This window comes from Oncorhynchus clarkii, chromosome 10, assembly GCF_045791955.1.
Source record: "Oncorhynchus clarkii lewisi isolate Uvic-CL-2024 chromosome 10, UVic_Ocla_1.0, whole genome shotgun sequence".
Lineage (NCBI taxonomy): Eukaryota > Metazoa > Chordata > Actinopteri > Salmoniformes > Salmonidae > Oncorhynchus > Oncorhynchus clarkii.
Window position 1 is genome coordinate 33,226,212 of NC_092156.1, and position 23,672 is coordinate 33,249,883.

Below are 23,672 nucleotides of genomic sequence, written 5' to 3' on the forward strand. Positions count from 1 at the left end.
AAACTAAAACACCATAACAGTATAACCAGTGTTACTCCAGGCTGCATCACATCCGGCCGTGATTGGGAGTCCCATAGGGAGGTAGACAATTGGCCCAGCGTCATCCGGGTTTGCCCGGGGTAGGCCGTCATTGTAAATAAGAATTTGTTCTTAACTGACTTGCCTAGTTAAATAAAGGTATACAATAATCAATTACCTTTTTTCTGTTCCTCTCCTAACCAGTCCCTCCCAAATTTGTGGTGCAGCCCAAGGACCAGGATGGCATCTATGGGAAAGCTGTGATCCTCAACTGCTCTGCAGAGGGATACCCCGTCCCTACCATATTGTGGAAGTATTCCAAAGGTAAATAGCACCACAATATACACTGAGTGTACAAAACATTAGGAACACCTTCCTAATATTGATTTGCACTCCTTTTTGCCCTCAAAACAGCCTCAATTCGTCAGGGCATGGACTCTATAAGGTGTCAATGTGTACCATAGAGGCACATAAGTTAGTTAAAATAAAAATGAAAATAAATGGAGGAACTTATTCCAGAAAAATCTAATGTATATATATTATACAAGTAAAGCGAACTGGATGGAATATCGGAAAAAAATGCACGAAATCATTTTTTAATCTTCAACATAGAAATTCTACCAAAAAATATTGACTGGAACTTGTTACAAATGACGAAGTCACCCATGATTCATCAAACCATATTTTGAAAGAGGAAGCAAAGTACTTAAAGCATATGTTTCAGTTTCAGTCTCCTCCATCTCCACTAACCGAAGTTAATTGTATGGATTATTTTTCTATTAATAATGTACAATTAACAGCTGTGCAGAAAGACTCATGTGAAGGCCAAATTACAGAGGAGGAACGTCTTGATGCAATTAAAGCCTTTAAGTCCGGAAAATTCCAGGGCTCGATGGCATATCAGTGGAGGTATACAAAACATTTTTTGAAATACTCAGAGGACCGTTATTAGCATGTAGCACACCTATAAAAATGGTAGATTATCAGATACTCGACAAGAAGGCCTGATTTCATTATATATATATATATTTTACCTTTATTTAACTAGGCAAGTCCGTTAACAAATTCTTATTTTCAATGACAGCCTAGGAACAGTGGGTTAACTGCCTTGTTCAGAGGCAGAACAATAGATTTGTACCTTGTCAGCTCAGGGATTCAATCTCGCATCCTTTCAGTTACTAGTCTAACGCTCTAACCAATAGGCTACCTGCCGCTATTACTGAAACAGTATCCAAGTGGTAAATATGAAGACCCAGTCCATTGAAAAAAGTGGAGTCCCCTTCCACTTCAGTGTTGTGATGCAAAAATTCAAGCAAAATGCATAGAATTAAAAAGGTATTGTCGAATATTATTAATCCTATTCAGACAGGTTTTTTACATGGACGATATCTTGGAGATAATATAGGACAGATACTGGAAACAATAGAACACTATGAACATCTGGGAAATCAGGCCTGGTATTCATAGCTGACTTTGAAAAAGGCTTTTGATTAAGTACGACTGGAATTGATATATATATAAATGCCTGGAATATTTCAATTTTGGAGAATCTCATAAAATGGGTTAAAGTTATGTATAGTAACCCTATGTGTAAAATAGTAAATAATGGCTACTTCTCGGAAAGTTTTAAACTGTTAAGAGGAGTAAAACAAGGTTGTCCACTATCTGTGTATCTATTTATTATGGCCATGAAATGTTAGCTATTAAAATCAGATCCAACAATAATATCAAGGGGTTAGAAATCCAGAGCTTAAAAACTAAGAAGTCATTGTACACTGATAATTCATGTTTTCTTTTAAATCCACAACTTGGATCCCTCCACAGCCTCATAGAGGATGTAGATACTTTTTCTAACCTCTCTGGATTACAACCAAATTGTGTTCTATATTACATATGGGATCACAAAAAAAATACAACTTTTACATTACCGTGTAGTTTACCAATAAAATGGTCTGACGGTGATGTGGACATACTCGGTATACATATCCCGAAAGAAATGATTTCACTTCAATACATTTTAATAGAGAGTTAGCAAAAGGAGATTAGATCTTGCTACCATGGAAAGGTAAATATATATTTGTGGGAAAATCACCCTGATTAACTCTTTAGTCATATCCCAGTTTACATATTTGCTTATGGTCTTGCCTGTTTTTTTTCAATTATATGAGGAAAACATATTCAATTGTATTTGGAACAGCAAGCCAGACATAATTAAACGGGCCTATTTAAATAATGAATATGTATTCCGAGGGCAGAAATCATTAAATATTAAAGCATTAAACCTCTCACTAAAGACGTCAGTCATACAGAAGTTCTACTTAAAACTGGTTCTATAGCAGATGAGTAAAACTGTCTCACCTCATGTTCAAGAATGGCCCTTTCCCCTTATTCAGATTACAACCTCTCACTTTCGGTTATTTGAAAATGAAATCATCTCCAAAATATTTATATTTTTAAACAAGCCATAGAAAGGTTGCAATTTCAGTTGAATCCACCATAAGAGAAAGAACAAATAATACAACATAAATTGTGGTTAACGTCACTAGGGTAGGGGGGGCAGCATTCAGAATTCATTTGGATGAAAAGCGTGCCCAAATTAAACTGCCTGATACTCAGGCACAGAAGATAGGATATGCATATAATTAGTAGATTTGGATAGAAAACAATCTAAAGTTTCCAAAACTGTTAAAATAATGTCTGTGAGTATAACAGAACTGATATGGCAGGCGAAAACCTGAGGAAAATCCAACCAGGAAGTACTATTATTTTGAAAGGCTGTTTTTCCATTGAAAGCCTATCCATCATACAAAGACTTAGGACCCAGTTCACGAGTTCTATGGCCTCCTCTACATGTGGCCAGTCTTTAGGCATTGTTTCAGGCTTTTGCTCTTAAAAATTAGGGAAATACAGCACTTTCAATCAGTGGCCAGTGGAAATTTCCATTCATCAGCCATGCGCCTGATCGGCAACGCGCCTTTCTTGTTTCTCCTTTCCTATTGACAAAGCTTTTGTCCGGTTGAAATATTATTTTTGACAAAAACAACCGGAGGTTTGATTTTAAACATCGTGTGGCATGTTTCTACTAACTTTTATTGTACCTTTTAAAAACTTTTCGTCTGGACTTCTTAGTGCACGCGCCTTTAAAACCTCTTACTTCTACCCCCTCCTTTTTCGAACATTCTGTTAAAAATCGCGCAACTTTTTAGCGTCCTGCTACTCATGCCAGGAATATAGTATATGCATATGATTAGTATGTGTGGATAGAAAACACTCTGAAGTTTCTAAAACTGGTTAAATCACGGCTGTGACTATAACAGATCGTGTGTTTCATTGAAAAACGCAAGAAAAACTGCTCTCTGAAAGCTAAAAATAATTTCCATAAGTCACTTTCATGGGTTGTTAAAAGAGGACAAAATTTAATATCGACCTGCATGCAATTCATACAAATTCCACACGATGTCGCCATTGTCGTCATTTTCAATTGAATTTTTTGTTGGAAAATCCAACTATCTGGCTTCCGTTTCTTCCAGTCTCCACCAGGACGCTGTAAATGTGGACATTGGCAGCCTTTGATTTGCAGACGAGGAGCTATTGAATATACATCGCCCTGTAATCATTTTGATAGATTATAAACGTTTACTAATACCTAAAGTTGGATTACAAAAGGATTTCGAAGTGTTTTGTGAAAGTTTATCGTCGACTTTTTTAATTTTAAAAAATGACGCAGCGTTTAAAAACGATGTTTTTTTCTGAATGACACAGCTTCCATAGAAAGCTATTTTGGGTATATATGGACCGATTTAAACGAAAAAAAAACCCAATAGTGATGTTTATGGGGCATATAGGAGTGCCAAGAAAGAAGCTCGTCAAAGGTACTGAATGTTTTATATTTTATTTCTGCGTTTTGTGCTGCGTCGGATAAGCAGAGTCTTTGTTTACGTCGCATTCAGGCATTTTGAGGTGGTGCATGCTATCAGATAATAGCTTCTCATGCTTTCGCCGAAAAGCATTTTAAAAATCTGACTTGTTGGCTAGGTTCACAACGAGTGTAGCTTTAATTCAATACCCTGCTTGTGAATTTTGATCAAGGTTTGAGATTTAACGAGTACATTTAGCATTTAGCGTAGCGCATTTGCATTTCCAGGTGCCTACTTGAGACATATGCGTCTCAAGTAGAATCAAGAAGTTAAGCATTCGGATTACTGGACAAAACGCACGAACAAAGCGGAGGTATTTGGTCATAAAGAGGGACATTATCGAACAAAACAAACATTTATTGTCTAACATGAAGACCTGGGAGTGCCACCAGATGAAGATCATCAAAGGTAGGTGATTCATTTTAATGCTATTTCTGACTTTTGTGACACTCTCCTTGGCTGGAAAATGGCTGTATGGGTTTCTGTGGCTAGGTGCAGACCTAACATAATTGCAGTGTGCTTTCTCCGTAAAGCCTTTTTGAAATCAGACACAGCGGTTGCATTAAGGAGAAGTTTATCTTTATTCGTATGTTAACACTTGTATCATTTATCAATGTTTATGATGAGTATTTCTGTAATTTGATGTGGCTCTCTGCACTTTCACCGGATGTTTGTTTGAGGCAATGCATTTCTGACCATAACGCGCCAATGTAAACTGAGACTTTTGGATATAAATATGAACTTTATCGAACAAAACATACATGTATTGTGTAACATGAAGTCCTATGAGTGCAATGTGATGAAGATCATCAAAGGTTAGTGATGAATTTTTATCTCTATTTCTGCTTTTTGTGACTCCTCTCTTTGGCTGGAAAATGGCTGTATGGTTTTCTGTGACTAGGTGCTGACCTAGCATGGTGTGCTTTCGCAGTAAAGCCTTTTTGTAATCGGACACTGTGGTTGGATTTACACGAAGTCTGTCTTTAAAATGGTGGATAATACTTGTATGTTTGAGAAATTTTAATTATGGGATTTCTGTTGTTTTGAATTTGGCGCCCTGCAATTTCACTGGCTGTTGTCGAGGTGGGACGCTAGCGTCTTGTACCAGAGAGGTTAAACTCAAATATAGTAATTGATTAAAAGAACATTATTTTTTAGAAATGTTATAGAATTTTATAGAATCTTTGCAAATGATATCTTAAGTAAACTCAGCAAAAAAAGAAACATCCTCTCACTGTTAACTGCGTTTATTTTCAGCAAACTTAACATGTTGTGGTATCCCAGGAGGTCTATCCCAGGGGAGGGTAATAGAGTACGTGAGGCGATGATGGCTCCCTCTGCTGGGAATACGGGAGTTGGGCACCCCGACATGGACAGCTCTAAGTGAAGGTAATTAGAGAAAAGTGCCAACCAGCAGTGGAGGCCAAATAAAAGAAGCACTGGGGCACACCGCGAGAGAGAACTGGGAGAGACCGACGCCAAGCCACAGTAGAGAAGAAGGACCGAGCCAAACCTAAGTGATTTTCTTTGTTATGTTTATTTTCTGTCTTAGTAAAGTTGTTTTTGCAGACTAAAACCTCCCTGTCTCTGTGTCAATCTCTGCATGCTCAACCCAACACTCCACGGTTTACCACAATGTGTAAATATTTGTATGAACATAACAAGATTCAACAACTGAGACATAAGCTGAACAAGTTCCACAGACATGTGGCTAACATAAATTGAATAATGTGTCCCTGATCAAAGGGGGGTTCATAATCAAAGTAACAGTCAGTATCTGGTGTGGCCATCAGTTGCATTAAGTACTGCAGTGCATCTCCTCCTCATGGACTGCACCAGATTTTCCAGTTCTTGCTGTGAGATGTGTCCCCACTCTTCCTCCAAGGCACCTGCAAGTTCCCGGACATTTCTGGGGCGACTGGCCCTAGCCCTCACCCTCCAATCCAACAGATCCCAGACGTGCTCAATGGGATTGAATTTCGGCTCTTTGCTGGCCATGGCAGAATACTGACATTCCTGTCTTGAAGGAAATCACACACAGAATGAGCAGTATGGCTGGTGGCATTGTCATGCTGAAGGGTCATGTCAGGATGGACCTGCAGGAAGGGTACCACATGAGGGAGGAGGATGTCTTCCTTGTAACACACAGCGTTGAGATTGCCTGCAATGACAACAAGCTCAGTCCGATGATGCTGTGACACACCGTCTCAGACCATGACGGACCATCCACCTCGTCCCGCTTAAGAGTACAGGCCGCGGTGAAACACTCATTCCTTCGACGATGAATGCGAATCTGACCATCACCCCTGGTGAGACAAAACTGCGACTCGTCAGTGAAGAGCACTTTTTGCTAGTCCTGTCTGGTCCAGCAGCGGTGGGTTTGTGCCCATAGGCGACGTTGTTGCCGGTGATGCCTGGTGAGAACCTACATGCCCTCAGTCCACACTCTTTGTCTATTGCGGACAGTCTGAGCACTGATGGAGGGATTGTGCGTTCCTGGCGTAACTCGGGCAGTTGTTGTTTCCATCCTGTACCTGTCCTGCAGGTGTGATGTTCGGATGTACCGATCCTGTGCAGGTGTTGTTACACGTGGTCTGGCACTGCGAGGACGATCAGCTGTCCTTCCTGTCTCCCTGTAGCGCTGTCTTATGCGTCTCACAGTACGGACATTGCAATTTATTGCCCTGGCCACATCTGCAGTCCTTATGCCTCCTTGCAGCATGCCTAAGGCATGTTCACGCAGATGATCAGGGACCCTGGGCATCTTTCTTTTGGTGTTTTTCAGAGTCAGTAGAAAGGCCTCTTTCTACAATTTTTATAACTGTGACCTTAATTGCCTACTGTAAGTTGTCTGTAAATTGTTAGTGTCTTAACGACCGTTCCACAGGTGCATGTTCATTAATTGTTTATGGATCAATGAACAAACATGGGAAACAGTGTTTTAACCCTTTACAATGAAGATCTGTGAAGTTATTTGGATTTTTACGAATTATCTTTGAAAGACAGGGTCCTGAAAAAGGGACGTTTCTTTTTTTGTTGCTGAGTTTAGCATTAGTGGAGTAATGTCAGACATGCAGCTAACAAAAATACAGTTCATTCTGAAAGTTTTCAAACCCCTTGACGTTTTCCACATTTTGTTACGTTACAGCCTTATTCTAAAATAGATTAAATAGTTTTTTTTCTCTCCTTAATCTACACACAATACCCCGTAATGACAAAGCACAAACAGGTTTTTAGAAATTCTTGCAAATGTATCATACAAAAATTGGAAATATCACATTTACATAAGAATACCTAGACCCTTTACTCAGTACTTTGTTGAAGCACCTTTGGCAGTGATTTCATCGTCGAGTCTTCTTGGGTTTGACGCTACAAGCTTGGCGCACCTGTATTTGTGGAGTTTCTCCCATTCTTCTCTGCAGATCCTCTTAAGCTCTGTCAGTTTAGATGGGGAGCGTCGCTGTACAGCTATTTTCAGGTCTCTCCAGAGATGTTCGATTGATGAAAGCTACAATCTATCTGCAATATTAAAGATGATCTACCCCCTAAATTTTTTTTAAAAGGGCCAATATGTGCCATTCACTCTCTGAACGGCACACATACACAATCCATGTTTCAATTGTCTCAAGGCTTAAAAATCCTTCTTTAACCTCTCCTCCTTCACCTGCACTGATTGAAGTGGATTGAACAAGTGACATCAATAAGGGGTCATAGTTTTCACCTGGATTCACCTGGCCAGTCTGTCATGGAAAGAGCAGGTGTTCCTAATGTTTTTGTACTCTCAGTGTACAAGGGTGGTGTTTAGTAGAGAGTAAATGTCTTGACATGGAGTGAAATGGTGTGGTACTGCCTGAACCTGTCCAATTAGAACACACATGTTCATTTTCCATTGCAAAACGTTTTGCTACAGTACAGTGTACCCTGCTGAACACATTCCAGCATTATTTAGAAGCTACTCTTCTTGCTTCTGACCACTATGATGATCTGTTTACACACTGGGTTCATGATTGAGGAGAACAGAATTATTTTGAAACTGTGCATCTTCCATTTCTACTCCTCTGACTATCTTGCTGAATTGCGTAAACACAACATTATGTGTTCTACGGAAAGCTTTTTTTTATTATAGATCATTCGTTTAGCCAACACAGAAAACACAGTGTCCACAGCCTTGAGGTTGAATGGTGAAAGTGCAGCACTGTACTGTAAGTCTAAACCAACAGTAAGAGAAAGGAAAGCAACAGCTTCTCACATTACGATAACAGAGTAAAAGGAAATGTACTCTGTTTGTTGATGCAAAACATCCATCCATTATGTAGCAATTTCTCTTAATTTGATCATAAACAATGCAAAGGGTGTTATTAAAACATCTTACACCTCCCCTTCCTCCTCTCCCTCCCTCCATCCACCCCTCCCTTTCTCTCTCTCCGTCCCCAGGTGCGGGGGTTCCCCAGTTCCAGCCTATAGCCCTGAACTCAGGCTTCCGTATCCAGGTGCTGGTCAATGGCTCTCTGCTAATCAAACACGTGCTGGAGGAGGACAGCGGCTACTACTTGTGTAAGGTCAGCAATGACGTGGGAGCTGACGTCAGCAAGTCCATGTACCTCAACGTCAAAAGTAAGTCACTTTATACATGGATCTCAGTGTCAAATGGAAGACCCCCTCTTTATCCTGGAATGTCTGTGTTCTCCAATGTCCATTTTTTTAAAGCTCAGTGTTAAAAGTAAGACCTCTCTTCTTGAAAGGATCATGTACTGCAACTTCAACAGAGAGACCCATGGGGAAGCAGTAGGCTATATGTTGGCCCCCATTAGAGACATTCATAGCAGTCATTTTGTGAAGTCTATTTGTTGTTGAGTAATGTTACTGTTCTGTGCTGGAGTGAGTGTCTCTGTGTTGGAATAAAGTGTTATAGGTGTCATGACGTTGGCCTGGGGGGTAGGTTTATGACAGTCATAAATACCTCTTTCCACCTTTTTCCTCTCTCTACCCTACTGAGGTTACATTTGCAAAACCCTTGGTTAACATAGAGATTCTGGGAACATCAGAAGGTGGGGGGGGGGGGGATTAACTATATTCTGGAAATGCGACCAATTGAACAAATGCGGTGGTACTTAATGAATATGATGTCAGTTCGGTTGTCATCTGAGACATTCTCATCAATGATAAGATGAGATAAACTCTACAGTGGAAAGTCTACACATCAGAGTTATCGGATTCACATGGAATTGTTGTTCAATTTACATGTTTGAATATGAAATTATTCGTGATGGGATGAAATGGGATTTTAGCTTCTAAAATGTGAGATTTGGGTTTTCATAAGACATGGCTCTGCTCAATCAGTGGCCCGCCTCTGTGAAGAGACTTGGGCTATAAAACATGCCCTCCTCTCCCTTTCCTATATAAGCCCTTGACGACAATATAACCTCATGTTCCGAGGATGTAGGACGACGGTCCTATGTCAGAATGGTTCAGATAATAACTACAGAACGAAGCCAACATCAGCGTGAGCTTTGGTTGCGAATGGTATGAACTTTGAACTCTTATTCACTACAGAAGTGATACCTCCTAGCCGTTGAGTTAGCAACAGCAGATGCGACGAGGGTTAGGAAGGAACAGACAGAGTATCCCGTCTATCACCCAACGACGTTACTACAACGTATCCAATTGACAACCAGAGACATTCTTCAAAGGACTCGGTTGGGCAACACGGCCTTCCATCTACCACCAACCTACCGAAGCACAGCTCAGAGTAAATATTTATTGCATTTTCCTTTTCCAAATGGGCGGTAATTTAGAATGCATCAGATACTGTATTTACGATAGCACAGCTTCTCCCTGTGTCCCTCAGTCTTCCCGCTCTTTCACTCAAACCCAGCCCTTTTCCTTTGTGTAACAAGCTGTCATATCTGTTCCGCCTGCTAGGGACGTTTTCCTTTATGACGTAATTTGTAATCAAGTTATGATTTAATTATGTGTATGTGTAATTCTGTGTGATTAGTTAGGTATTTAGTAAATAAATGATTAAACCCAATTTTGTTCTGCTGATTCAAATTGTTAGCCAGTGTTTGTGCAGATAACCAAGAATTTACAACTTTCAGATGAGACTGAATTAAGATGACTATTAATATTGACTGCTATTGATGTAAAATATTACTAGGTCTTTAAGAGTTTATTCGGAAGATAACAGCTCTATAAATATTATTTTGTGGTGCCCGACTCTCTAGTTAATTACATTGACATAATTCGCTCAATAAGGTGATATTAATTACGGAGAAATTATTTTATAGAATAGCATGTCATATCACTTAATCCGACATAGCCAAAGACACAACATAGGAATGTCAAAGATCCACATTTCAGCACTGTATGGATGGACAGCGGTTGTTAGCGGGTCATCTTTCCCTGTATTTACAGTGGGGTGATCCAGTAAAGTGCTGCGTGGTGGTGGTGGCGTTAACCTCTCTGAACCACCCATCTCGGATCCGGTATAATTGTCATCAGCAACGCTGAATAGCATAGCGCCACAGTCAAATAATATTACTAGAAAATATTCATATTTCTGAAATCACAAGTGCAATATTGCAAAACACAGCATAGCCTTTTGTTAATCCACCTGTCGTCTCAGATTTAGAAATTCTGCTTTACAGCGAAAGCAATACAAGCGTTTGTGTAAGTTTATCGATCGCTTGACAAAACAATAAGTACACTTAGCATCAGGTAACTTGGTCACGAAAATCAGAAAAGCAATCAAATTAATCGTTTACCTTTTGATGAACTTCGGATGTTTTCACTCACGAGACTCCCAGTTAGACAACAAATGTTCCTTTTGTTCCATAAAGATAATTTTTATATCCAAATACCTCCGTTAGTTTGGTGCGTTATGCCCAGGAATCCACCGGAAAGAGTGGTCACGACAACGCAGACAAAAATTCAAAATTATATCCATAATGTCCACAGAAAAATGTCAAACGTTTTTTATAATCAATTCTCAGGGTGTTTTTCAAATATCTATTTGATAATATATCAACCGGGACAGTTGGCTTTTCACTAGGACCGGGAGTAAAAATGATCGCCTTTCTCTCTTTTGCGCACAACTCACTCTGAGAGCCTCCATCTATCCACTTACGCAATGTGGTCGTTCACGCTCATTCTTCAAAATAAAAGCCTGAAACTCTGTCTAAAGGCTGTTGACACCTTAGGGAAGGAATCTGGTTGATATCCCTTTAAATGGGCAATAGGGATGCATAACAACAGAGAGGTTTCAAAAACAGGGGCACTTCCTGATTGGATTTTCCTCAGATTTTAGCCTGCAATATCAGTTCTGTTTCACTCACAGACTAAATTCTGACAGTTTTGGAAACTTTAGAGTGTTTTCTATCATAATCTGTCAATTATATGCATTTTCTAGCATCTGGTCCTGAGAAATAGGCCGTTTACTTTGGGACTCTCCAAACATAAAAATAGTGCCCCCTAGCTTCAAGAGGTTAAATGGCTGAAGGTTAAGTTGACTGAAGTCACTGTGCTCTGTGACAGAGAGGCCACCAGTGTGGTGCCACCACCACCACGGCCCTGTGTCATTCTGCCTGAACACATCCCACAAAAGCATCCATGCAGTGTCGCCGGTCTCCATCGCTCTATTTCTCTCTGAGAAACACAGACGTTTATCCGCTGAGTGGCCATGGACTTAGCTCCCCTCCATTAGGCTCTGAACTCTATAAGCAGGCAGAGGCTGCCATGTGGAAAAGAGGGCTGGGGGAGGGATGGGCTACCAGTCTATCTCTCTCCCTTTTCTTCCCTTCTCTCTCTTCTCCCCCTCCCTAGGCTGCTTTTCTGTATGTCTGGCTTTCTCTCCTCCTTTTCCTCCTCCTCCTCCTCTTCTGCTTCCTATTTTGCTCAGTCTTCCCTTTCTGTATTTCTCTCTCTGTCTTTATGTGTGTGTAATATTTAACTCTATTTCATTTCTGATGCAATATGATTTCCCCTCCCCTGTCTGTCTGTATCTATCTCTCCTCCCTCCTCCCCTCCATCTCCCATCATTGTATGTCTCCCAGTCTAACCACTGGGATTTGATTGGTAGTGACATGGTGGGGAGTTGTGCCCATCACCCCCCTCTAGAGCCAGTTCTATCCCCCTCACACACACACACACACACACACACACACACACACACACACACGTTCATTGATTTGATGTTTTCAGCCTCTTCAGACATGGTTCCCAATCTTACGTTATCTCTACAATTAGATGTGACATTATTTCTTACGATGCAATGTAGTTATCCAACCTAGATGACATACGCTGTACCTTATTATTGTGCTTCAAGTGAAATGAAAGCAGTTTTATTTGACAACTAATCAAAAGCGGGATCCCTCCAAGCGTTCCTCACTTTCAGTCTGCTGCTCCCACATGCATACCGCATTATACTGTACTATACGTTCTCACTGTAGATTTTGCCAATAGAAACACTGCCCTCTTCAGGTGAAAAAAAGGAAACTGTAGAAAATTAAGGCTAGACTATTGTTTTCATCTTGCCGTTGAAGGATTTCCACTTATGATGTTGATGGTGAATAGACTGTGTAAACTGCATAGATTTTCTGTATGAAAGAGGAACTGTTGATTCTCCTGAATCAACGTTAACATTATAAGCCAAAGTTTTTGGGTAAATCAGGCTCTTAGTGTGTCTTAGAGGTATGTGTTGTTTGTGTGCGTACCAGTCAAAAGTTTGGACACCTACTCATTCAAGGTTTTTCTTATTTTTCTTATTTTCTACATTGTATAATAATAGTGAAGACATCAAAACTATGAAATAACACATATGGAATTACGTAGTAATCAAAAAAGTGTTCAACAAATCTAAATATATTTTATATTTGAGATTTTTCAAAGTAGCCACCCTTTGCCTTGATGACAGCTTTGCACACTCTTGGCATTCTCTCAACCAGCTTCATGAGGAATGCTTTTCCAACTGCTTTGAAGGAGTTCATATATATGCTGAGCACCTGTTGTCTGCTATTCCTTCACTTCCTGCAGTCCGACTCATCCCAAATCATCTCAGTTGGGTTGAGGTCGTGTGATTGTGGAGGCCAGGTCATCTGATGCAGCACTCCATCACTCTCCTTCTTGGTCAAATAGCCCTTACATCTCAAATATAAAATATAGTTTGATTTCTGTAACACCTTTATGTTACTAAATTATTTCATGTATTATTTCATAGTTTTGAAGTGTTCACTATTCTACTGTGTAGAAAAAAGTAAAAATTAAAGAAAAACCCTGCAATGGGTAGGTGTGCCCAAAATGTTGACTGGTTCTGTATGTGTGCACGGTTGGTGTACATGTGTGTCCTTGTGCGTGTGTGTATCTGTACATGCGTGCACGTGCGATGTCCCGCTGCTCCCCTATGGCTGGGCTGGGTGCTCATTTGATCCCAGTCACACAGTGTGGGGGCTTATATCCTTGTAGCTGTTATCTGGCCAGAGCAGAGGCCGCCCTGCAGAGTGTCTGTCTGTCTGTCTGCCACAGCTAAATACTGCTCCCTCATGACTACTGTCTGTCGGTCTGTATTTGTATTTATTAGGGATCCCCATCAGCTGAGCTAGTCTTACTGGGGTCCAAACACATTAAGGCACTTACGTTATATATAAAACAAAATATAAAACAGTACATCATATAATGTTATTACACAACTACATGTCTAGAATACAAATTATAAACTGGGTGTTTCGAGCCCTGAATGCTGATTGCCTGAAAGCCGTGGTATATCCGACCATATACCATGGGTATTACAAAATACTTATTTTTACTGCTAATTATGTTGGTAACCAGTTTATGATAGCAAAAGGCAACTCGGGGGTTTTGTGATATATGGCCAATATACCATGACTAAGGGCTGTGTCCAGGCACTCCGCATTGCATCGTGCATAAGAACAGCCCTTAGCCGTGGTATATTGGCCATAAACCACACACCACCAGGCCTTATTGCTTAAATGTATAATGCCACCATACAACAATATTACAATGTGCATGTTTGTAGAGTGCATATGTTAACTCTTGTGTGTGAATGCGTTTGTCTGTACCATTGTGAGTGTCTGTTCACAGTTCCCGCTGTTCCATAAGGTATATTTTTACCTGTTTTTTTCATCTGATTCTACTGCTTGCATCAGCTACCTGATGTGGAATAGAGTTACATGTAGCCATGGCTCTATGTAGTACTGTGCGCCTCCCATGGTCTGTTCTGGACTTGGGGACTGTGAAGAGACCTCTGGTGTCATGTCTTGTGGGGTATGCATGGGTGTCCGAGCTGTGTGCTAGTAAGTTAAACAGACAGCTTGGTACATTCAGCTTGTCAACACTTCTTACAAAAACAAGTAGTGATGAAGTCAATCTCTCTTCCACTTTGAGCCATTAGAGATTGACATGCATATCATGGTCATCTCTGTGTACTCGTCGCAAGACCTACTGGTTGATGCTTATTTATAAAACCCTCTTAGGCCTCACTCCCCCCTATCTGAGATATCTACTGCAGCCCTGATCCTCCACATACAACACCCATTCTGCCAGTCACATTCTGTTAATGGTCCCCAAAGCACACACATCCCTGGGTCTCTTGTCTTTTCAGTTCGCTGCAGCTAGCGACTGGAACGAGCTGCAACAAACACTCAAACTGGACAGTTATCTCAATCTCTTCATTCAAAGACTCAATCATGGACACTCTTACTGACAGTTGTGGCTGCTTCGCGTGATGTATTGTTGTCTCTACCTTCTTGCCCTTTGTGCTGTTGTCTGAGCCCAATAATGTTTGTACCCTGTGCTGCTGCCATGTTGTGTTGTCATGTGTTGCTCCCATGCTATGTTGTTGTCTTAGGACTCTCTTTATGTAGTGTTGTCTCTCTTGTCGTGATGTGTGTTTTGTCCAATATTTTTATTTAATTTATTTAAAATGTTTAATCCCAGCCCCCGTCCCTGCAGGAGGGCTTTTGCCTTTTGGTAGGCCGTCATTGTAAAGAATTTGTTCTTAACTGACTTGCCTAGTTAAATAAAGGTTCTATAAAAATATCATTAATGTTAGCTCCCTGTGTACTTTTAAGGGCCAGCCATGCTGCCATGTTCTGAGCCAATTGTAATTTTCCTAAATCCCTCTTTATGGTACATGACCACACCACTAGGGCAGAAGGCGCCGGAACCTCTGGATCCAGGGCAGCAAAGCCGTTTCTGGTCTGTGTCCGGTCCGGACTTAACATCTCCAAGGAGGCCCTCTTTGCCAGAGGACGTTTTTTTTAAGCTTCCACGGCGAGAGACATACAGTATCTCCATGATACATGATGAGTGACATATTTCCATGGCTGGTTGGTTGGGTCGAGAACAGGAACATCCCCCATCATCTAGGAGCATCCTGCTAGCTCCATTCTTCAGGGAAGGGGGAGGCCCCTCCGGGGAGGGATCCATGCACAGTACCGACCAGTTGGCTGTGGAGAGCCGACACTGGGGCGACACTTCCACCAGACCAGAACAGCGTCCTGCTACTGGGGTAGAAGAAAAATAATAAGTAGACAGGCGTGGATTCCCAAGTAGCTTGTGTAGGTTCGCTACTTGTTTTCTAAGAGAAGCCACCTCGACCCTGTATTCCTCTGCAAGAAAACAGTTGCTGCGTTGAAAGTCAGGGCGGTCCACATTCTTCCGGAATAAAGCAAAATATACACAGCTCCTGCAGCGTTGAAAATGTTCCATAGCAACCTCCATTTGAGACTGCCGAGCCAGTCTCTCTGACTCAGTCAGTCATATAATACTCTCACACACTTACTCAAACACACACACACAACACATATACCAGGACACGTTCACTTACCAACACACAAACACAGACACTCACAACACATATACCAGGACACGTTCACTTACAAACACACACACAATACATGTACCAGGACACGTACACTTACCAACACACACACAATACATGTACCAGGACACGTACACTTACCAACACACACACAATACATGTACCAGGACACGTACACTTACCAACACACAGACACACACACAATACATATACCAGGACACGTACACTTACCAACACACAGACACAGACACACACAATACATATACCAGGACACGTTCACTTACAAACACACACACAAAACATGTACCAGGACACGTTCACTTACAAACACACACACAATACATGTACCAGGACACGTACACTTACCAACACACACACAATACATGTACCAGGACACGTACACTTACCAACACACAGACACACACACAATACATATACCAGGACACGTACACTTACCAACACACAGACACACACACAATACATATACCAGGACACGTACACTTACCAACACACAGACACACACACAATACATATACCAGGACACGTACACTTACCAACACACACACACACACACACACACACACACACACACACACACACACACACAGACACACAGACACACACACACACAGACACACACACAATACATATACCAGGACACATACACTTACCAACACACAAACACAGACACACACAATGCATATACCAGGACACATACACAGACACACACACAATACATATACCAGGACACGTACACTTACCAACACACACACACACACAGACAGACACAATACATACACTTACCAACACACACACAGACACACACGCAATACATATACCAGGACACATACACTTACCAACACACAAACACAGACACACACAATGCATATACCAGGACACATACACAGACACACACACAATACATATACCAGGACACGTACACTTACCAACACACACACACACACACAGACACACACAATACATATACCAGGACACATACACTTACCAACACACAGACACACACACAATACATATACCAGGACACGTACACTTACCAACACACAGACACACACAATACATATACCAGGACACGTACACTTACCAACACACAGACACACACACAATACCAGGACACGTACACTTACCAACACACACACACACACACACACACACACACACACACACACACACACACACACACACACACACACACACACACACACAGACACACACAATACATATACCAGGACACATACAGTTACCAACACACAAACACAGACACACACAATGCATATACCAGGACACATACACAGACACACACACAATACATATACCAGGACACGTACACTTACCAACACACACACACACACACACAGACACACACAATACATATACCAGGACACATACACTTACCAACACACACACAGACACACACGCAATACATATACCAGGACACATACACTTACCAACACACAAACACAGACACACACAATGCATATACCAGAACACATACACAGACACACACACAATACATATACCAGGACACGTACACTTACCAACACACACACACACACAGACACACACAATACATATACCAGGACACATACACTTACCAACACACAGACACACACAATACATATACCAGGACACATACACTTACAAACACAGAACACACACACACTCATATGGATGCACACCCCGATAAACACAATTATATGTACTTACAGTAGCTAAAACCTTATGTCTAGACACACACAGCAGAGTACCCACAGCAGTGGCCGATTTTCATCCCCGTGTAAATTGTTTGGACATAGGCTGCTTCGAGTGTTTTCTGTGTACACACACACACACACACACACACACACACACACACACACACACACACACACCCTGTTATTAATGTCCCTCTGTAGTGTTTGTGTGTCTGTTTGTGAGCCTGTGTGTCAGTGTTCTTCCTCAGCTGAGCTCAGCTCCCGGAGTGTCAGGTTCAGGTTGTTGTTTTGATCGTTGTGCGGGTGGTTGTGTGGTCAGGGTGTTGGTTGTGTCTGGCCCTCCTGCTCTCTGGAACCTGAGCCTCCCTGGGAGCCTTGTTCCCTGGTCTCCTGTGGATCAGTGCATTTGTGCCAGACGAGACCCTCATTAACCCACTGAACCTGTCCTCTTCTGAGCAGGTGTAATGTTACATACTGTACACACACCAGACTGTGCCCTCCTCTTCATAGACAGTAAACATGTAGCATGCAGTACACTCTGCACTGTGCTGGTGTGTGTTGTTTATCCAGGCTATACAACACCACTGCTGCTGGAGAAGCTGCTGCCACTTAAGTGGCTTAGGAGACTATTACAGCCACACTGGAACTGACTGGCTGTAAAGTGGTCAGGTGATATACAGTACTGGATGAGCTCTTGGCTGGGTTACCCCGCTCACAAGTGTACCTGGTTGTATTTCTGGAAAAGACACTAATAGGCACACACACACACACACACACACACACACACACACACACACACACACACACACACACACACACACACACATACACACACACACACACACACACACACACAGGCCATTACTGAAGAATCATGGCCATTACTGAAGAATCATGGCCATTGCTGAAGAATCATGACCCTCGCAGGCTGCTACTGTAATTCAGTGGTTTCGACAGATTCCATTCGGCCAGGCTATTGTGGCGGACCCACAGGGAAATGAATTGCAGCTATTGTGATGTCGTAGTGAAACACTTTTATTGTGATTAGTGTCTGTGCATAGGCTAATGCCTAACCATAATACACCATGCATCCTCGTATATGAACGATGTCACAGACACCCACAGTCAGCAGAAATTGCTTGTGTCGCAATAGCAGTATTTTCACAGCTCTGTGTGTGTGCGGGCGTGTGTGCATGTGTGTGTGTGAGAGTGTGTGTGTGTGAGAGTGTGTGTGAGAGTGTGTGTGTGCGAGAGTGTGAGAGTGTGTGTGTACGTGCGAGAGTGTGTGCTCACATTATTCACTCTTTATTCATGATAGATTCACAATATTTGGCATATTGCCTAGACACCTTAATACTTAAGTCTACCTTACTTAAAACTATCCATGTCTTTATTTATATTTTGTGCAGCTGAGGGCAACAACAGGATTTGAACCCATTCCCATGTCTAAATGACTAGTCTCCTCTACCGTATACCTACCTCCACTGATGCAATTGACTGGATGCATCACTAATCCAGAGTAGGTTTATTCTATCAGTGGGTCAACAGCCACTCAATGTTTATCAGTGCCAATTAGGATCAATTAAGAGCATCACACTCGTAACGCACTGAGACACAATGATGAGAGGACGCACATAATGACACTTAACTTTAGAAAAACAGCGTTGTCGCCTGGTCGCCAACCTCCCAATCACCCAATCAGACCGCTTCCCTCAGACTGAAGTAAGAATTATTTTCTCTTTCACTCTCGCTTTCTCTCTCTCATTCCTTCCCTTGTTTCAGCCCTCCAACTACCCACACAAAGCAGCCTGTCTGCAGCCATATACTCAGCATCATGCTCAATGTCCAACCCAATTGTGCAGCTAAGGGAATTATTTTGGTGCAGTGAGTGGAGCTAGCACCCAGTGAACCAGTCAAATCTGTGCCATCACCACCCTTCCCCCTACCTATCCACTCTACACACACACACACACACACACACACACAATGCCCCAGGGGCAGTGGGCTCCTGTTGGGAGTGATCTTGTCTTGTTCTCGTCTCACACCCATGGCCCAGTCATCCAACCAGGGCACCCTGTGGCCTATATTCCACAGCCAGACACTCACTCTGGTGGGGTAAACGGAGCCGGATGCCTGCGGCTATCTATTCGACCGGGAATCTACAGTCATAAGTTAATGTTACTGTTAGATGTCCATGCTGGGTAGATATGGATATGATTAAATGTACAGCATGTGGATGATGGTACAATGGTGTCATAAAAAAACTAACAGGACGATAGGAGACGGGAAGTTGTCTGTTTCAACTGACTGAATAAGATGGTGGACATGTAGGCCTACTGACAGTTGTGGCTGCTTCGCGTGATGTATTGTTGTCTCTACCTTCTTGCCCTTTGTGCTGTTGTCTGTGCCCAATAATGTTTTTACCATGTTTTGACCTGCTACCATGTTGTGCTGCTACCATGTTGTTGGCATGTTGTCGCTACCGTGCTGTGTTGTCATGTGTTGCTGCCATGCTATGTTGTTGTCTTAGGTCTCTCTTTATGTAGTGTTGTGGTGTCTTACTTGTCGTGATGTGTGTTTTGTCCTATATTTGTATTTGATTTTTAATTTTTAATCCCAGACCCGGTCCCCACAGGAGGCCTTTTGGCTTTTGGAAGCCGTCATTGTAAATAAGAATTTGTTCTTTAACTGACTTGCCTAGTTAAATAAAGGTTAAATAATTATAAATTAATATTTAGGTTGGTAGGAGACGGGAAGTTTTGTTGTCTGTTTCAACGGACTGCATAAGATGGTGGACATGTAGGCCTGCTGTATATTTCACATCTGGCATAAGTATGGTAGATTTAGAGTCAGGTCCGTAATTATTGTCACCCTTGATAATGATAAGAAAAAAAGACAATCAAATAAATAATAATACAAATACTGTGCTTATATTATTTCATACTAATACAATTTCTCAGAGAAAGAGATTTTGCTTAACAAGTGGCAAAAAAGATAGAGGTCAAAATTACTAGCCAAAAACAGGGTTACCTCTACCAAGAGGTTGACACTTGGCCACAAGTAGATATTCCAGCAAGACAATAACCCCAAGCACTAATCAAATTCCACCAAGAAATGGTAAATGAACCACAAAATCAAAAAAAAATGTAATGGCCATCTCAGTCTCCAGACTTGAACCCCATTGAAAACATGTGGTTTGAATGGAAGAGGGCAGTCCATAAGAACAGACAAAGGATATCAAGGATCTGGAAAGATTCTGTATGGAGGAATAGTCTAAGATACTGTAGCTCCCAACGTTTTTTCCAATCTCATAAAACATTTTAGAAAAAGTCTCAGTGTCGTTATCCTTGCAAAGGGAGAGTGCTGGAGTATTGAAAACAAGTGTGCTAATACTTTTGACTCCTATCTTCATTTAGATGTTTTTATGAAATTGATAATAACAAATAAAAAAATCGACTTTCTTTATCTGAGCAATTGTATTAGTATAAAATAGTATATTTTCACTTTTTTTTAGCATACAATATAGCTCAATATTTTTTTTGCTCATCTTTATCAAGGGTGCCAATATTTATGGGCCTGAAGCCTGGCTGTTAAGACAACCCGAAGCAATATTATTCATGTCTTTGTCTGGAATCATGTAGTAACCAAAAAAGTGTTAAACAAATCAAAATATATTTTATATTTTAGGCTCTTCAAAGTAGCCAATCTAAGCCTTTGTAATGAACATATTGGGAGACATAGAGCTGGTTTCAAGCGCAGGGCGCAGGTGTTTATTTGTAAAGGACCACAGGAGGAGGGAGGTAGCTGGGTCCAAGGGCAGGCAGAAGGTCATACACAGGAGGAGGCAGATAGCTGGGTCCAAGGGCAGGCAGAAGGTCATACACAGGGGGTCCAGAAAGGCAACAGTACAGGCAGAAAAATAATGTTGTCCGGGAGATCAGGCAATAGGTTGATAACAGGAAATCTGATAGTACAGGCAGGGAATAGGCAAAAGGCATCGTTAGTGAGGCAGGCAAAAACTATGATACACGGGAGGATTAAATTACGGGAAAAACAGAGCTTCGAATATACAGTCATTAAAACTCGTTTTTCAACAACTCCACAAATGTCTTTGTAACAGACTATAGTTTTGGCAAGTCGGTTAGGACATCTAATTTGTGCATGACACTAGTAATTTTTCCAACAATTGTTTACAGACAGATTATTTCACTTATAATTCACTGTATCACAATTCCAGTGGGTCAGAAGTTTACATACACTAAGTTTTTAAAATGTATTTTTAAATTGTTGGTAGTTACTGTCTTGTCTCATTGCTGCAACTCCCGTACGGACTCGGGAGAGGCGAAGGTCGAGAGCCATGCGTCCTCCGAAACACAATCCAACCAAGCCGCACTGCTTCTTAACACAGCGCGCATCCAACCTGGAAGCCAGCCGCACCAATTTGTCGGAGGAAACACTGTACACCTAGAGACCTGGTCAGCGTTCACTGCGCCCGGCCCGCCACAGGAGTCGCTAGTGCGCGATGAGACAAGACCTGCCGGCCAAACCCTCCCTAACCCGGACGCTGGGCCAATTGTGCACCGCCCCATGGGCCTCCCGGTCGCGGCCGGCTGCGACAGAGCCTGGGCTCGAACCGAGAGTCTCTGGTGGCACAGCTAGCACTGCAGACCACGGCGTCACCCGGGAGGCCCCTACATACACTAAGTTGACTGTGCCTTTAAACTGTTCAAATAATGTCTGTGAGTATAACAGAACTGATATGGCAGGTGAAAACCCGATAAGAATCCATCCAGATTTTTTTTTTTTTTAGGTCAGAGGCCATTTCGATGCCAGCCTATGGGATATTCAAAATAATTCCTCCCAGATTGCAGTTCCTATGGCTTCCACTAGATATCAACAGTCTTTAGAAAGGGTTTCAGGCTTGTTTTTTGAAAAATTAGCAAGTAGTTGTAGTTTTTCAAGGTGTCCCTCAGGAGGACTCTAGACTTGTGGTGCGCGTGAATGAGGGCACGCACTTCGTCATCTATCTCCGGTATTGAACATACCGTCTTACTGATACAAACTATATTATGTGTAAGTATTTCATTTTCATTCATTCCGTCTTAAATTGTATTGTTTATTTACATATCAGGGTACCTAAGGCTTGATTAGAAATGTTGTTTGACTTGTTTGGACGAAGTTTACCGGTAGCTTTTGGGATTCCTTTGTCTGCATGTTGAACGAGTGGATTACTGAATCAAACGCGCCAACTAAATAATTTTTTTGTGATATAAAGGACTTTAGCGAACAAAACAACCATTTGTTGTGTAGCTGGGACCCTTGGGATTGCAAACAGAGGAAGATATTCAAAGGTAAGTCATTTATTTTATCGCTGTTTCTGATTTTTGTGATGCCTCTGCTGGTTTGAATTTTTTTTTTAATGCTGGTGTATGCGCGCGTTGTTCTCAGATAATCACATGGTATGCTTTCGCCGTAAAGCCTTTTTGAAATCTGACAACGTGTTTGGTTGAGCTTTTAAACGATGTAAGACACTTGTATTTTCATGTTTAATATTACAATTTTTGTATTCTGAATTTCACGCTCTGCAATTTCATCAGATGTTGTCGTGGTGGGACACTAGTCGAAACAGCTTGGAAAATTCCGGAAAATTATGTCATCGCTTTAGAAGCTTCTGATAGGCTAATTGACATCATTTGAGTCAATTGGAGGTGTACTTGTGGATGTCTGTCAAGGCCTACCTTCAAACTCAGTGCCTCTTTGCTTGACATCATGGGAAAATCTAAAGAAATCAGCCAAGACCTCAGAAAAATAATTGTAGACCTCCACAAGTCTGGTTCATTCTTGGGAGCAATTTCCAAATGCCTGAAGGTACCACGTTCATCTGTACAAACAATAGTACACAAGTATAAACACCATGGGACCACGCAGCCGTCATACCGCTCAGGAAGGAGACGCATTCTGTCTCCTAGAGATGAACGTACTTTCGTGCAAAAAGGGCAAATCAATCCCAGAACAACAGCAAATGACCCTGTGAAGATGCTGGAGGAAACAGGTACAAAAGTATCTATATCCACAGTAAAACGAGTCCTATATCGACATAACCTGAAAGGCCGCTCAGCAAGGAAGAAGCCACTGCTCCAAAACTGGCATAAAAAAGCCAGACTAGTTTGCAACTGCACATGGGGACAA

The 23,672-nt window shown here is 41.7% G+C and overlaps 1 protein-coding gene across 1 annotated transcript in view; it reads left to right on the forward strand.

Moving 5' to 3' along the window:
• LOC139418292 (cell adhesion molecule DSCAM-like) overlaps positions 1–23,672 on the forward strand; it is a 168,892-nt gene that overhangs the window by 121,114 nt on the left and 24,106 nt on the right. The window contains exons 10-11 of the mRNA XM_071167650.1: positions 223–342; positions 8,370–8,549. Of these exons, the coding sequence (XP_071023751.1) occupies positions 223–342; positions 8,370–8,549 (300 nt within the window). The remainder of the gene's footprint in view (positions 1–222; positions 343–8,369; positions 8,550–23,672) is intronic.